The sequence below is a fragment of the Amblyomma mixtum genome, chromosome 3 (genome assembly GCF_055824585.1).
Source record: "Amblyomma mixtum isolate Tamu chromosome 3, ASM5582458v1, whole genome shotgun sequence".
Taxonomy (NCBI): domain Eukaryota; kingdom Metazoa; phylum Arthropoda; class Arachnida; order Ixodida; family Ixodidae; genus Amblyomma; species Amblyomma mixtum.
Window position 1 is genome coordinate 260642816 of NC_143014.1, and position 16795 is coordinate 260659610.

General features: G+C 45.2%; 1 protein-coding gene across 1 annotated transcript in view; it reads left to right on the forward strand.

Moving 5' to 3' along the window:
* The window catches only part of LOC149354572 (aurora kinase C-like), a 35375-nt gene extending 20243 nt beyond the window's left edge, over positions 1 to 15132 (forward strand). Inside the window, exons 5-7 of the mRNA XM_089576004.1 lie at positions 10436 to 10584; positions 11376 to 11607; positions 15028 to 15132. Coding sequence (XP_089432130.1) covers positions 10436 to 10584; positions 11376 to 11607; positions 15028 to 15132 — 486 coding nt within the window. The remainder of the gene's footprint in view (positions 1 to 10435; positions 10585 to 11375; positions 11608 to 15027) is intronic.
* Positions 15133 to 16795: the final 1663 nt, after the last annotated feature.

The window sequence follows — 16795 nt, forward strand, 5'->3', positions numbered from 1 at the left end:
TCTCGTTGTCCGGGTCAGCGGCCAGTACCTGCCCTAATTACACATATTCCTTTACCACTTCCAGCACCTCGCTCCCAATTGTGAACTGTGAAGCCCTTGATGTCTGTCGTATTCTAAGAGTGCCCAATGCTTATGACGCCACAACCTTCATGACGCTCTGGCTATATACGTCTCTAGAGCTGCCTTTCTTTTCGATCTCTTTATTACTTCCTCCCCCTAGCTCCGATTGCAGTCTCTGCCATAACTTATCCATGTACCTAGATGCTTATATGCCTTTACTGTATATAACTACAAATCTGTATGTAATAGTGCCAGAGCAACCACTACAAACGAGTATAAACTTTCCTTTATGTTGCATAATGTAAAGCTGAAGTCCTTCAATGAACGGAGTTCGAACTAGGCATAGATCCGCAAAAATGCCGACTAAACACTCAACTGCAAAATAATAAACAATCGTCGACGAACAGTCGCACTTCAAAAGAAGGATGTACGTTCTTACCAATATCATTAATAGATGACAAAAATAAAATGGGACCCAGAACCGACCCTTGCGGGGTGCATCAGAGGACACATTTAAAGTTGATGAACGCGCACCATCGGTCTCAACGAATCGCTGTCTAGTATCTAAATAGGCCTGTACCCATTCCATAACGTTGGAATCGATGCTAAACGCGTACATTTGTTCAACACGTTTCGTGTGGCGCACCTTGTCGAAGGCCCTCAAAAAATCTAATGCTATAAGGTCAATTTGTTCTTTGGAGTTAATAGAAGAGTTTCGAATAATTTTGTGACTCTTGAGAGGCGAATGCTGAACCGATGTTGCTTGTTGTAAAGAAGATTATTATTTTCAAGGTACAGCACTTGTTGTTTACAGAAAATATGCTCTAGCATTTTGCATAATGAGTTTATGATTGATATACGAATAAGCGTGTATAGGAGTAAAAAAGGAGTAAGGTATCCTTTATGGGGTTTAAAATGGAGAGATAAATCCGTTCTCCCCGTTTTACCGCGGCTGACACAGTTCAAAGCCGCGCGGACCGCACCCCGTGGTCGCGTACGCTACCGAGCGCACGCTGACCACGGCGGCCCGAGCTCTGCGGGAACAAAGGAACGACACACTGGCTGACACAAACAAGGCATTTATTGTTGCAGCAACAATAACGCCAGCTAGCAACAAAATACGCTGAGGAATCGAGGATGTCCGACTCACCAGCACGGTTACGAGCGAACGTTCGCCCACGGTAGGGCAAAGGGATAAGCTCCGAGGCCGAACGGGACGGGTTCGGCGCGAGCAAGTTCCGACCAAGAGGCGCCCGTCGACGAAGAGCGGAGCCGCGTGCGAAACGTCCACTCGCCTTCCCGGCCCCCAGGAGAAGAGAGCCAGCTATCCCTCGCGCGCGCGTAGCAAAACGCCATCCGTGGCGCTGGTGTCGCTGCGACGCGAGCGCCCTCCCCTGTTAGTTAAAAGTAACCGAACCGAGAGGAGTGCTTTTCGGGGGGAGCTAACAACAGTGGGGTGTGCAATGCGGGAAAGTGAACGCAGGGGACGAAGGCGTCCCCACACCTTTAGCGCAATCCCTCTTGGGGGCAGGGTAACCTGGTCAAGTCCAGGTGTAGATTTCGATCGCTGATTGTACGGAACGCTTGTGCTCTTGGCAGCGAAGGCATGTACCCACTGCAAAGCATAGTAACTTATGCAGTTAGCAATGGGAGGAGGCTCCTAAACGCGACACTGTTTGTCTTGAAGTTAGTGAATAGGGGAGCTTGACACCACAGTTATAATCTTTTGAACTGCTTAACTTCGCATGCTTCGAAGAGGAAGTTTGTTTCTGTTACCAACCATAAATAATACGCATTTTTAGTGCTGTAAATCTACCCCAGGGCTTGGGCAGCATACCCTGCTCCTAAAAGGGAGTGCCCTGAAGGACAGCTTAACCTTTTTGTTTCAATACAGGGCACTATATATGATAATTCATGTTTAGATTGCAAGGACTTTCACTATTTATCATCAAATGATTACGTGGTCCTGTTGTCTAGCCTCAGTACATCTTCACGACATGATAAAGCTCGCCTCAAAGGACACGTACTGCATTTCACTCCTTGCTCCATTGAAGGCACCTAGATCTTAGACCCGCTTGGTCTTCGCAACCGCATATGGCGCATTCTAGAAAAACGTAGTTCCCCAGTGCACCTGTCGGGCACCGTCATAAGAGGGGAACATTGTCTTTGGGGGGCAGGTGGATATGGAGGTTGTCGGCTACGACATATACTACTGTGCTGACACCATTACTCCTGCACTGTGTCCCTCATGGACAAACAGTTAAGCAGCTTAGCAAGCACTCCGCTGTTCAACTTCCCGTTTACTGCTAGAGCTGTACACAGGAGTAAACGCGTCGTAGCGTTCGCTGTTGTCGGCAATAAAAAGGTTAGCTGCACCCTCTGGCCAGTAATAATGCCGCGAATTTGTTGTTCATGAGTATTGCCGGTTTATCAGTTGGGGCTTGCAGCCTGATCTTTTTGATTTCCGGAGACGCCAGCACTACGCTTACGCGCATGTGCGTCTGCATTGCTGTTCTTGTCTGCCCCTGACGACGACCTCACCGCGTTGTTTTTAAAGCTGTGAGTAACGTATAGAGTGCGGCCCAGCGGGCAGGCACAACCTTGGCCCTCTATGTTCGACCAACGAAAGGTTCTATTCTTTATTTAATATTACCTGACGATCTGAGTTACACTCCTCATGACTCATTGCTTTAACAGTAAGCATATATGGAAACAAATCTCCACACTTTAGACCTTTTAAAGAGCGAATGGTTGTAAAAGGGCAAAGCAGACGGGCTTGCACGCAGATAACTGCCCCCGCTTATCTTCTGCACGTATTCTTCGTGCCTTCTGCTGCTAATACCAGCGGGGAATCAAGAATCAAATCGGTCTTTCGTGATTCAACGCGCGCATGTGGTACACAACGGCAGCTTTCCGACGCTTGCTATCCTGCAACCTGCAGATGGAAACCAATTATCGTCTACTTCCAGCGGAAGTACAGTATTCCAGCCGTTCAGCGCTCCGCCACGCACCTTCCAGAGCATAAAGACCGACCCACCACATCACAGAGGGTGCGGGAGCAGCGCTTGCACGCAGATGGCTGACCCACCTGTCCTCTTCGTGCAGACCATCGCTAGCCTGCGTTTCACGTTCGAGGACAGCTAACTCATATCGCCGCATAGACAATAAAGGAAGAACGTCTGACATTAGTTAGTGAAAAACTAGAACGCGTCTTGAAGAATATGTGTCAGCTTGCGCTAAACATGTTGCTAGCCTAGAAAAACATATCATCCTTGGAATTAGGCTATACGGAATCGAGCATCGATCCAGAAGATCGAACTTCGCTGTGTAGGGCATGCCGGAAGATACGGAAGAAAATCACAAGTTCCTGGAACCCCATTGAATGAAGAGGCCATTAACCATCCCTTGAAGTAGAGAGAAATGGCTATTGAAAGTATCCGTAGACTAACAAACCAATGGCAAACAAAACAAGACCAGTAACTGTAAAGCTCGTCGACTTCCGAGAGGAAATAAGAATTTTCCGCAGCTGTCATAAATTGAAAGTAAACTGGCCACACCATAACCCAAGATTTTTCACACCGCGTTCGAGATATTAGCGAGAAGTAATGAAAATATGGAAAAACCAAGGAAGTTGCCTTGAAGTTACCTTAATATACGGGAAACTAAAGGTCAATAGTTGCCTTCATGTCCGTTAGGAGGAAAAAATGAAGTGTCTTCCGTAATGCCAACTTCAAAAGAAGCAAGAAAAAACACCGGTACGTGGACCCTGCTTTCACACCGTCCTCAATGGCCAAAATAACTTCGGTAATGTTAATGGTCGAGGTATCATTGATAAGCATGCTCCCCTCGAAACAATATTAATGACCTTCGGCCCCGAATATATGGCTATAACACAAACCTGGATAACCAAAAGCATCAAAGAGCCGCCGCGGTGGCTCAGTGGTTATGGTGCTCAGCTGTTGACTCGAAAGACGTGAGTTCGATGCCGGTCGCTGCAGTCGAATTTCTATGGAGGCAAAATTCTAGAGGCCCGTGTAATGCGCGATGTCAGTGCAAGTTAAAGAAACCCAGGTGGTCGAAATTTCCGGAGCCCTTCACTACAGCGTACCTCGTAGCCTGAGTCGCTTTTGGACGTTAAACTCTTTTGGACGTCTGCATGCGACCAGTTCCCGAGCCGAATAGAGAGAAAGAGTTGTCTCCCCCCTCGTACGCACCAAACACGCCGTCCGTGGCGCTGCGACACACCCTCCCTCCCCTGTTAGGTAAGGTAACTGGGTGGACGCATCGCTGTGAAGCAAACCCAAGGGGACAGAGCAGGGCGATCCCCACTGCCTGCGTGCAGCAGGATGTGAAGGGGAAACAAGCTAATATTACAGGGCGACTTCAGTCTACCTGATATCAACTGGCACACACTGCATCATCGATCATCATACGCAGTATTTTTGACGCTTTGCTCTCTAACCTAAATACAAGTGAGACTTGTGAACAAGGATCTGGCTCTAACATTTCAGATCTAGAATTTCTTAGTAATCATTTCTCCAGCCCATACCCAGCAATTCTGGGCAAACACATTTTTCAACGGGAAAGAGTCCATGAACGCAATTTATTCACAAGTTGCAAGATTTCACTATAACAGTCAATGTATCAGCAGATCCCCCCCTCTGCAGGCTTGCATTTTTTTGCTATTACTGTTTTTATCGCCACAAACGTCCGCTATTCGCCATGGTCAGCATTCTTGGAGAGGAATTTTTTATATTAAAGTATTGTATAGTACTGTTATGGAAATTTGAAGGTAATGGTCCGTTTTTGCGATGCACTGCAAAGTCTTTCTTTCCTTCATTGCTTTTTCCATCGCTCGTACCGAGCACTTAAAACTACCATAGAAAACCAATAGGGAACGTTTTTGAGCAAGCTTGCCAACAGAAGATCTGCGGATATATTTATTGTTAGTGAAATTTTCCAGGATGAAAAATTTCTTCCATAAACTCTTTCCCACTCAAAAAGGCTTTCGTCTAGAATTCCTGCGTATGTTTCTGTAACAGGCTTAACTATTCGATGTGAGTGATGGAAAAACAATGAAAGAAAGAGTTTGCTATGCATCGGAAGAATGGACCATTACCTTCAATTTTTCCTTAACGTACCTAAGAATATTCCAATATCCAAAATTTTTGTCCAAGGAAGCTGGACTTGATGAAGCTAAATGGAAGTAAGTGGTGGCCTGTCAGAGCGCTAGTATTGTGAGCTGTGCCATATCATGATTCTCTACCCTCTTCACTATCAACAGTAATGTATAATGAGTACAGCAGAGCTCACAATGCAAGCATCATTGATACACTGTCTCTCCAAGTGTCATCACTTCATCAGCTGACAGATGATGCAAACACAGACATAGAAACTTCATGGCATAGATTTAAAACAGTTGTCATATCGAATCACTAACTACATATCTATCCTTAAGGACTGAGGAAGCAAACATAACGCCTGGATAACTAAAATCGTAATCCTCGCAGAAAGAAAAATTCGACGACTAAAAAAAATCGTCAGTCACAACCAAGAGTTCAAAAACAGTCCCGCCGCGGTGGCTCAGTGGTTACGGCGCTCGGCTGCTGTCCCGAAAGACGTGGGTTCGATCCCGGACGCGGCGGCAGAATTTCGATGGAGGCGAAATTCTAGAGGCCGGTATACTGTGCGATGTCAGTGCACGTTAAAGAAGTCCATCATAGCCTGAGTCACTTTGGGACGTTAAACCCCAATAACCCAACCAAACCAGTTGAAAAACTGATTTCTGCCGTTAATGATTTGAAAATTTAATAAGGGCAAACAATTCTAGTTTACAAAATAAATTCCTAGCTTTTAAAGAATGCTGTCAAAAACTCTCGATTTATTTAAACTCTAAAAAACGATATGGAAGAAAAGCAACTCATGAGGATATAGGAATACAGCGACTACGCTGAATAACTACTTCTGCTCCGTTTTCACATCAGGTAACGGAAAACTGCCCGGAATAAGTGTGAAAATGGCACCATTAACTACAACGGAAACGGGAGTATTGCACCTTTCACTAAACATAGACACTAAGAAAGGACGAGGACCAGATTGCATCCCAAACATATTCCTTCATCGATATGCGGAGTGGGTAGCTAAATTCCTGCACTACTTTTTAACAAATCGTTATCGACTTGCACACTTCTCAGGTAATGGAAAACAGCCACAATAACAGCCACACAAAATTAAGAAATAAATTTAATCCTTCCAACCTCAGACCAGTACCACTAACCAGCGTAATATAAAAGTTATTGGAGCATATTGTTTTAAAAGACATAAACGCCTACCACGAAGTAAAAAAAAAACAAACTACAGAGAATGCTTACTACATTCGAATGGGAGCGAAAGCACTGATTTGTGCTAAGTAGAAGACGACGGTGAGCAGGCAGTGCCGCGGGACGGAGCAGATGGCCGGAAGTTGATGAAGACGACGCTATCCAATGCACAGCGCGAGAGGGCCGTGCAGTTCAACACGAGGCGTGTTGGCTGCGGCGATCTCACTGAGCGGCCCTTAAACGAGGTCTGTTCGCGCAGCTGCGGAGTCGACTCCAAGTCAGGGATATTGATTCAATTTATTTCTCTTTTCCATGGTCTAACCTCTAACTTAGCTGAAGATCAAATTTACACGGACCGCGATTGAAGGCCGATGTCCATAGTGGAGCTTTCGCTTCAGTAAAAATTTAACCACTTGTCACCACGGCTTTCGAAACGGCCTTTCTACTGTTACTCAACTAATTGAAATAACGCATGATATATCCAAAAACACTGATGACCAAACAAAAAAGTGGACCTCATATTTTTAATTTCTCGAAAGCATTGGACCTCGTATCACACACCAAACTTCTGGGAAAACGAACTTCGGGAACTGGCTCTATCCTAGATTGGGTTACGCACTAATTTAGTTATCGCACGCAATTTATTGAAATTAACGAGAAATCCGCGACATCTAACTTTACATCAAGAGTACCCCAATGAAATGTTTTAGCTCAAAAATTGTTCTTAAATTTATAAAGAACCTACCAGCTTGTGCTTCAAAGAATATGGCAGATGTCTGCGTTATTCATCAGGAAATTAACTGCACTGATGACAACAGAACATTAAATAACGCCGTAATAGCAATGTTTCTGCGATACCAGGAATGAGAGATGACTTTATTTAAATTAAATATATTGGTTCCTTTATCTATAACAAAGAAAAAACATGAATCAGTCTTCAATTAGCCCTTAACAACGTTCCTCTTGCGTCTGGCTATCAGCAGAGTACCTTGGTGTGACACTAAAATCTGATTTCATAGGGTATTCTCATGTTAAGAATATCTCAACGACCGCCCTAAAACAGCTATTCCTCATTAACAGACCGCTTAAACTAGCACCATCTGAAACAAATTTACCAGCATATAAACACTTATCGGACCGATTCTAGAGTACGCCAAAATAATAGCAAGCTCATTAGAAACATAAAGAGGTGCCGAGAAAAGTATTATAGTGTGTATATATATATAATAAACGTTCCACTACAGACTCGAAAACAGTATTACTCAAACGTGCTGAACTCCTAACCCTGGAAAACAGACCGGACCTTGCAATGTAAGCTAACACGCAATCAATTAAAACTTTCCATAACAAAATACGTATCGACGTGCTCAAAGAGGTATGAATAGACACATGAAACAAATTTCCATTTCATACCGACATTTTCAATTAATCATTTTGTGCACCAGCGACGCTTGAATGGGACGATCAGAACACAGGTATTATTAACAGTTCATCCTTAAATACGTTTAGTGCTGTAATTTTAGATCGACTATATGCATCTCAGTATTTATTTTTTTCCTACTATCTTCTTGCATTGCTATTTTCGCCATCTTGTTTGTGCCTTGACTGGTAGTAGTAGTAGTGACTTTATTGTTACATTTCGTATGGAAGGTAAAAGAATGTTTGCTGCCCTGGCATCTGCTATCGCGGCTGGAAGCACCTGAGCTGTAGCAGCGGAAATAAAGATTAGCAGGCAGTGTGTAGAAGTGAAAGGAAAGGGATGAGGGGATAGTAGAAAGGACAGCGGAAGGGGTACACTGTAATTTCTGCATTGACTGTAGCCGATTTTTTTTTCTTTGGTGTTTTGGTCGCCTTGTTTGTGGCTTGACTGTTACTTAGTACCTCAATACCGATGCTATAACTGAATCCTGTAACTGATTCTGTAATTGTAATTGTTCTCGTCGTATGGACTTTATTTTAGTAGTACCGCACTTCTGCAAACGTTGTTAAACTTCTATATACAGCTTGCATATATGTGTGCACCGTTCTGTACTTTAAGCTAATATGTATGTACCATTCAAAGCCCTTCCTGCTACCACCCCTGCTACAATAAAAAAAACACGCGAATAAAAACAAACATACTTACCAGAGCCACGCAAGAGCTACCATAAAAAACGGAAACTTCGATCTTAAAAATCATTTTGTGCTTTAATTTCGCATTCCTGCTTCGAGGGGCCACCACGTGGCTTGTCATGAAAGCGTGCAGATGAAAAGTTCAGCGATTCTTGGCACATCACGTCTCAGCAGTAGCCGACACTTTCAAAATATGAGGAATTACGTGCACGGATAGAGACACTGGAGACGAAAGGGTTATGCAAGCGTGCCTGTAACTCTGCTGGTCTAGTAGAACTTTTTAACGGGTTAGTTGGTACATCGTCTTAAAAGAATGTCGTACGCCAAAAAAAGGACGAAGCAGGAAGGAAACACAGAAAACATATGCGCCTTTTTCCTGATCTGTGTTTCCTTCCTGTTTCGTCCTTTTTTGGCGTACGACATTCTTTCAAGTCTTCTGGTCTGCCTGCGCTACCACTACGTTATAGCCCTTTCGCCCAGTGAGCCATAGTGACCGTGTCAGCCAGAGAGGGAAAGCTGTCGAGACGTCGCGAATTGCGATTTTACTATCCAGGTATCCTTGGAAGCGGCGTGCCCCCTTAATAGTGTAATATAGCTATTGGCATTACTTTTTTCCTCAAGGATGACTAAAGGTATGGGGGGAGCTTCGTTTTGTAACTTCTGACGCTCCAATATACCCACAGCCATTCTAGCTTTTCGGCTTTTCTGTCTTCGAAGTGTGTGAGGTTGTTTAACTTCACGTCCCGTTTACTAAGCCGTTGTGCGTTCATGGACATGTGGTTAGCTTCGAATATGTGATTTTCAGAGGGGATAACATTTTAACCTGCGATAAGTCAGACGTGCTCTATAGGTGTTTTCGAAGAGAGCTTGCATTAAATAATGCAAGCACAAAGCAAGGCAAAAAGCGTATGCAGTCGGATCGCGGAAACTGGAACTCGACGAGGATCTAAAGTGGGAATTTCACAGAGTTCGATCGTGCTACACATGTGATGCTGACGCGACCAAAGCGTCAGTTTGAAGTCGGGAGGAATTTCTGACGGGGTACGGTGAATGCATTGGTATAGTCAATATCTGTTCTTAAAGAGGACACATGCTGCACCAAACGTTTCCAAAGATTACGCCAAATACCTGAAGCAGCGGCCAAAACATCGTGACCAGAGTGCAAGACATGCGAGACAAGGGCATGATCGAGTGGCCAAGAATGAGGCACATTTGCTGCAAGAAATGGCTCAGAAGGCAGTGAAAGTTTTGGAATGTATTCCGTCCGTAGCCAAAAACTACAGAATGAATGAGAGCAAAAGTGGGAACATAAGAAAGCGGGACCAGGGGAGGGATATGTGTCGCAGCAGAATTAGTGGCGCTAACAAGGCAGCTAGCTGTCTTTCTTTATGTGCGGTATACTCAGATGTGCCTTTCAATTATGTGCTGAAACGGGGGCAGAATTCGATTGCGAGTTCTTCTTTCCATGTATTGAAACAAACTATGGAATGATGCATACACTTGGTGCCTGGGAGAGCCGTTAGTTGGCGCATTTTTAAGGTGCATTTAGTGACCATATTTTTTACAAGCTACCGAGAATTTCAGGCCCGAAAAACGTTTCTTGTATGCTGCACGAGCAATACTCTTCGAGATTAAGAATTAAGCACAGAAAGCAGCCCCAGATTACCAACGTGTCGTTGTCAGGCATGAGCAGTGGCTCCATATTTCGGTGATATGGCTTCGTGACTGGACTGTTCCAGAGCTTCAGCACAGAAAGGCACTAAAAAGTCATGTCCAATTTTCAGTAGCCCGGTCAGGAAGTGACGTCTTGCCATTGCTCTAAACAAATAGAGCTGCGTGTTTCAAGTGATGATTTACATTCTTTTGAGTTTTTGCTAGAACAGCTTCACTGTCGCGCTGCGAATCTCGCTGTTCACGTTGCTTACAAGGCACCCCTCTTGCAGTATATTTACCAACTCTGTCAGGCGCTCAAGTTTTGCCACGACCATGGTGTCATCCACCGCGACATCAAGCCGGAGAACCTTCTGCTCGGGTTCAATGGAGAGATTAAAGTAGCAGATTTCGGATGGGCAGTGCAGGATTCTGCCTCGAGGTAGGTGCAGCGGAGAACTTTTGCCGCAGTACCAGTCGTGTGCAGGGGCACACGACTGGTATGTTGACAGTGCCCTAGTGCTCTTTTGGTTATATTCCCGTGGCATGCTGTGCAGACATAAGGGAGGAAATTACTCATTGGCACCCACCCAAGAGCAGGCATACGGCTACAAAGGAAAGCTATTCATCTTCTTCAGAAACTTCGTAGTTAAAGAAACATTCTTCCTGGTCCGGGGTTCGAGCCCAGGATCACCGCTGACCGGAACGGCTAGCACATGGTAGAGGGAGAGCGAATTGATCAATAACTAGAAGTGGAATTGATCAATAACTCCACCTTTCAGGTTTCCCCCAAACATTTGACCAACGCTGTGCAGACAGCTGCTTTGCGGGATCAGACTACCAATCCAGTTATTTAGGTCACGAAAGAAAGTTTGGCTAACAAAGTGTTTGGAAAAGGGGAATAATCTTTTCATAAAGAAGTGCCGGCATGGATTAATTACTTCTCATAAGGGCTTCTTCGTACAGTTTGCCTGCGTGCAGTTATTTCACGCTGTAGCCCGGTCTGCTGTCGCATCGAGACTCTTGATGAGGCAACGAGAAACCATTAAGGGCTTGAGCTGCTTTCAGTCTTCTTGCGATGATCAGTGGCAGCAAAGAGGCTGCAAAGCCACGTCCAAGCAGTAGCTAACTGGTTGTAGGTTGAGGCACATGGCTAGCAATAGGCAGTGGGTGACTGCCTCTTTGTGCGTGAGGCATGTATTCACATGTCGAAACTTGCAGTGTTGCTTGCAGGAGGAAGACCATATGTGGAACGTTAGACTACTTGGCCCCCGAGATTGTCGCTGGAGGATCCTACGACAAAAAAGTTGATCACTGGTGCCTAGGAGTCCTCACTTATGAGCTCCTCGTTGGAGGCGCACCGTTTGAGACCCCGTCAGAACACCAGACGCGGGCGTTAATCAGGAGGGCAAACATTGCTTTCCCTCAGCATGTTGGCGCCCCTGCTCGTGATGTCATCCGAAAGGTGAGCAGTATCGGTTGCATCAAGTGGTGCATGGATGGTAGCTACAGGCTGCATGCATGCCTCTCAGCGAAGCATGCATGCACTGCTTGTTGCAGTGTCCCCACTATAGGTATGCCGGGTGTTTGAAATTCTTTAGTATCGTTTACTTTTAAAGGCCGTGAAAGCTACTACAGTGCAGTCTGTACAGGTTGATTGCGCGGTAAGGCGGAGATTATTTAGTTAGGCGAAAGTAGGCAGCGAGGAATATTATTGAATAAAATTATCTAATCAACTTTCTTCTCATGAAATGAAAGGCGCCCCATCTAACTTCCCAAGTTCAAGGCCATATAAATCGAAGGCGAGCGCTGGTCTTAAAATTTCTGAAAAGGCATTGGGGTTCGCGGTAGCGAACGCCAAAAAAAAGAAATGAAAACTCCCCAAGTTGGCTTTCTCACCTTGCACACTGGTAAAATGTCGTTGATGAATCAAATACCGACGCAGTTTACGTCTTTTGTGAAGTAAAAGATTTTGACGTGAATCCCGTGATGATACCACGCACAGGGACGCAAATGTGCAATGCGGCAAAGCCAACCTAGCGAGCTATCGAAAGCCTATTTAACGAATTCGATATTTCGAACCACGATGCAGATTGAGTACTATTATAAACTTGCCTCACCTTCGATGTTCAAAGTCTCCAGTTTCACAAACGTTGTTGCGCCCTAAATCAAAAATGAAATTACTTGCGACTTAGGTGCGCTAGCACGTCTGCTCTTGTTCAGCTCAGTTTCTCTCTGTTTAGCTGCTCTTTGGCTTGAAAATTCTAGTTTAACCCAAATGTTCTTGCAGTCGTTCCTCGCCTGTAAAGTTTGACATCTGCATGTGCTCTCTTGATCTGTTCGCGCATCCCGCTTAGCAAGGTTACACGATCTCGGCCGCACTGCTTCTGCTTGCCGCCTCCCTACATCCACTGGATCGGTTCACTTACGTCGGGGTTATTCTTTTCGCGTTGCTGTATAGCTCGCCGTGCGCGTCTTTCGGCCTCGGAATCTGTCAGAGGACTGGCTTCGTCCATGATTTAGCGTTTGCTGCTCTGCACGTTCTTCCGGGGATTTCGTCCTTCGCCTTTTCTTTCTGGCACGTGCACGCAACAGCGTTCCTCGCTCTTCATCTTCACACCCTCTCTTCACTCGGCTGCATCTGGCGAGACGCTACACCGAGCTTACCCTAGAGCTTACCTGATGTACACTCCGATGCAGAATTTCGCATCACGGCTTTTTCGGTGGTCACCCATCTAGTCTTAGCGCCCCCCACACGCACACGCACGCACGCACACACACACACACACACACACACACACACACACACACACACACACACACACACACACACACACACACACTCATACGCACACGCACTCACTCACTCACTCACTCACACACTCACTCACTCACTCACTCACTCTCACTAAACAGTCGATTAGTAAATTTCACTTAATCTTTTTATTGGTCTCTGTCGTGCAAATAATTGTCCACCTTGCGTGCTAATTTAAAGGCACAGACCGCACCGTCGTATTTTTTCGCAGCTTTTCAAAGAAAAATCTGTATTTAATAACTTGAAACACCCAGTTTGCTCCCTCCGTACTTATGTCGCACCTTTCTTCGGCTAAGTTAGCACTATTGTAGTGCAAGAGACTGGTTCCTAGTACCTTGCTCTCCTTCAGAAAGAGCGAATTTCGCAATATATTTTCTTTGCCTCATCCGCGCTTATGCGTTAGAGGGATATTCATTATTTGATGGACAGACAAAGCTGGATAGATATCTCTTTATAGACAGACATAGAGAGATGTGGATAGATATAGATAGATAGTGACAGATATTGGTAGACATAGGGAAATATAGAGAGATGTACCGACTGTTCTGTCGATGAGAGAAAATCGACAAAAATTATCTCGGCCTAACTGCTTGCTTGTTCGGGCTCCAATTTTGCACAAAAAGTGCCATTTCGCAGTCAGTTCTGTTTTACACTTGGTTTAGGTGGGGTGTTCGGCTAATTCGGTCAGCATTAATAGAAAATCTCCATCGTCTGCGGTGACGGCTGACCGAAACGGCAAGCTTTCGCACCGGTCGTACCCGTAGCGCCACCTGTGACCGTCGGAGGAACGAGCGCTAGGCTGCGGCGAAGCTCAAGATTGGTGGATGGAGCTGCGCGGTTTGTTTGAAAGTGCTTTCTCGGCTAATTTATCAAAATTGGGCGCAGAAAACGCTGTTTCATGCAACTGCATCCCACCCCGCACCTTGCGCTTCTCGCCATGAGTTTTTCCGCAGCCTCCCTGCACGGTAGAGTGCTCGTTCGTCTGGAGGGCGCATGATGGTGCGACCGGCATCATTACCGCGAAAGCTCGAAGGTTTTAAGGAGGAAGCCTTTAATGCCTCATCGTTGTAAGCAGTTGTTAACGACAGAAATGACAAGCTTTTCAATTGGTCGAAATGGTCGTGACGTCTCAGTGCGCGAATTTCAAAACGGGCCAATTGTACTTTGGCTAGTAACCATGCAACCAATTAAAGGGATGGTATATAGTGATGCTCCAAGTTAGCTGGACTGAGTTTAGTTAATTAGTTAATTAACCAAATAGCCTAATTAACCTTTCAATTCAGACCAGCAAAGTAAATAAAACGAGTAGGAAATTGTTCGAGTTGGGACTCGAACCAGCGTCTCCGGAGTGCGAGGCCAGCACGCTGACCACGCCGCCATGCCAGCTCGACGATTAGGAATGAACAAGGGCGCGTCTAGTGAATACGGTGTCTTGGTTTACTAGCATCTTTCTCCCTTCCTTTACAGCGAGGTTCAGGTGTCTACAGAGACATGCTAGACAGATACATTTCCTTTCCTCAAAAACCGGTTTACCGACGAGCAATGCGTACAGCCGAACGAGCGATAGCGTTCTGGAGACTCTCTGGCAGCGTTGCAAGACGCTGTCGCGTTCCAGTCTTAGAGGCGAAGCTTAACATCTTAACCACACATCAGTGACACAAGCAACAACACCGCGCTTAAGGCTTCCGACTCACCGCCCTTTAGGTCGACAAAGTGCTCCCCTGAATTTGGAGCGCCGTCGCCACATACGATGATTTCATATCAATTTTAACCGAATCAAAACTCCATTACTCCATCAAAACGTAACATAAAACAAAATTTACCGCCAAATGCCACCGTTATGCAAAGTTCGAGCCCTAAGAAGCGGGCGGTTAGGCCGAGGGAATTTTTTTTAGCTTTTCATTGACGGAACAGTGGGTAGAAAAATGTAAGATAGATAGTCGTAGATATAGATTGATAGAAAACAGACAGGGGTACAGATAGTAGAACGGGGTAGGGTAAGGGAGGTAGGGAGAGAGAGGAATATGTTTAAACATGCCAACGACTAACATTTTCTTCTTTCTTGCGCAGCTGGTGCAGCTGCGAGCGGAGAATCGAATTGAACTGGAAGAGGTTCTTGCCCACCCGTGGGTGACACAGAACGCGGACACGACGGTGGAGTGCACCACTTTATGAAGAACAGACCGTTGCCAAGAGTTATGGACAGCGCCTAGCTAAGCCTAGTAGCCTCTGGTGCATCAATTTGGAAAAGACACAACATCGGTAGCTCTGCTTGCCGCTTGACAAAATTGCGCGAAGCCAGATCGAGTAAAAAAAGCGTTTTTTTTTTTTCACTGCTGCGGGTGGCGTCCTTTCTTGCGGCTGACGGACGTCTATGTATTGCATGGAAGGAGTTCGTTAGTAGACGGAACTATATTCATGGACCAGGGAACAAAATATAGGTCTTTGGGTCTGATTTTACCCCTGAGGAACACTATTTTATTTCTGTATATAGTGCGCGCTAGAAGTTGACGGGGATAAGCGTTAGGCTATTGAGGCATGGTTGAGAGCGATTATAACTAGCAATGCCTTATTGCTGGTCGTAGATGTGCCTCCGCTGTTCGACTGTCAGGGGCTGCGGGTCGAGCGGCTTCTGATGTTTGCTTAAACTATGTAGCCTCGTAGAGCCACTTTCAGTGAGCCTGGACTTAGTGCCCTCATAGCGCGGACGACAGCGAAGAGCGGCGATTTGTGTGACTTCGAGGTGGTGCGCAAGGCCTTCGTTTGTTAAAGCAACACACTTCGCTCCGGCGCGTACAGCGAGGTACTCTTCGGTGTCGCTACTGATGTGTTCGCAAGGAAGTCGGTAGAAAATCCAGAAGGAAACTTCGAAAAACAACTGCGGATGAAATTACCGACGTATCTACTGCAAGAGACTATATCAGATGTTGGAGGGAAGGCTGAGTAATTTTTAAAAATAGGTTTTTAAGGTAAAATTATGGTTTCTTTTCAGTATAGTATTACTTGTGTTGGCGTACACCAGAACACAACTAGTGAATCGTCTTAAAAGTTGCATACCTAGGTGGCAGAAAGTATTCCTCAGCACTCCACTGCGTCACCTCCTTTTCTTCCTTCGTTCACTCCACCTTCCTTCCTTCCCTTTCGGCGTGGTTCGGGTGTCCACCAAAATATTTGAGACACTTGCTGCGCCATTTACTTTCCTGAAATCTCGATTTTAAAGTTTTTTTTCTTAATAAGCTGATTAACCTATTGTTCTTTAATTTTTTTAACTAGTAAAGTTGGGCGCCTAGTTGCAATTAGGGATTTGTAGCCGGTCGTTAGTAATAGGTATATCGATTTTTAGAATTTAGAAAACGTGATTACTGTTGGCAGTGTGTGTCGACAAAATTTGTTTTTTTTTTACTAGTTGCGCTCATTGGAAACATTGCTTTCCCTGCATGCTTTTAGAATCTGCATGCATTTTGGCACGATGCAGCCATATTTTTTCGAGCCACAGTGCCGAGGATAATCGCGTTTTAGAAATTCTAAAACCTGATGTGTATTACTAACGACGGGCTATAAATATCTAATTGCAACCAGTCCGCCAATAGCGGTAATACTATGCCGCAAAAGTCATATTTTACACCAAAATGCCTGCTTTTGAAGGTTACTTATCTTCCCTGAAACACCTGGTAGATGCAGCAAGCCGCGTAAGCTCATTCTCGTCCGTATATATTTGAGATGTGCTTTAAATGGTGGATGAAAAATAACGCAAAAGGGAACAATTGCTTCTGTGTAAGTGTTCAGCTACTTTTCATGGGCTGTAAATCACCACAGACCTCGGTTCCATGTAAGGTGA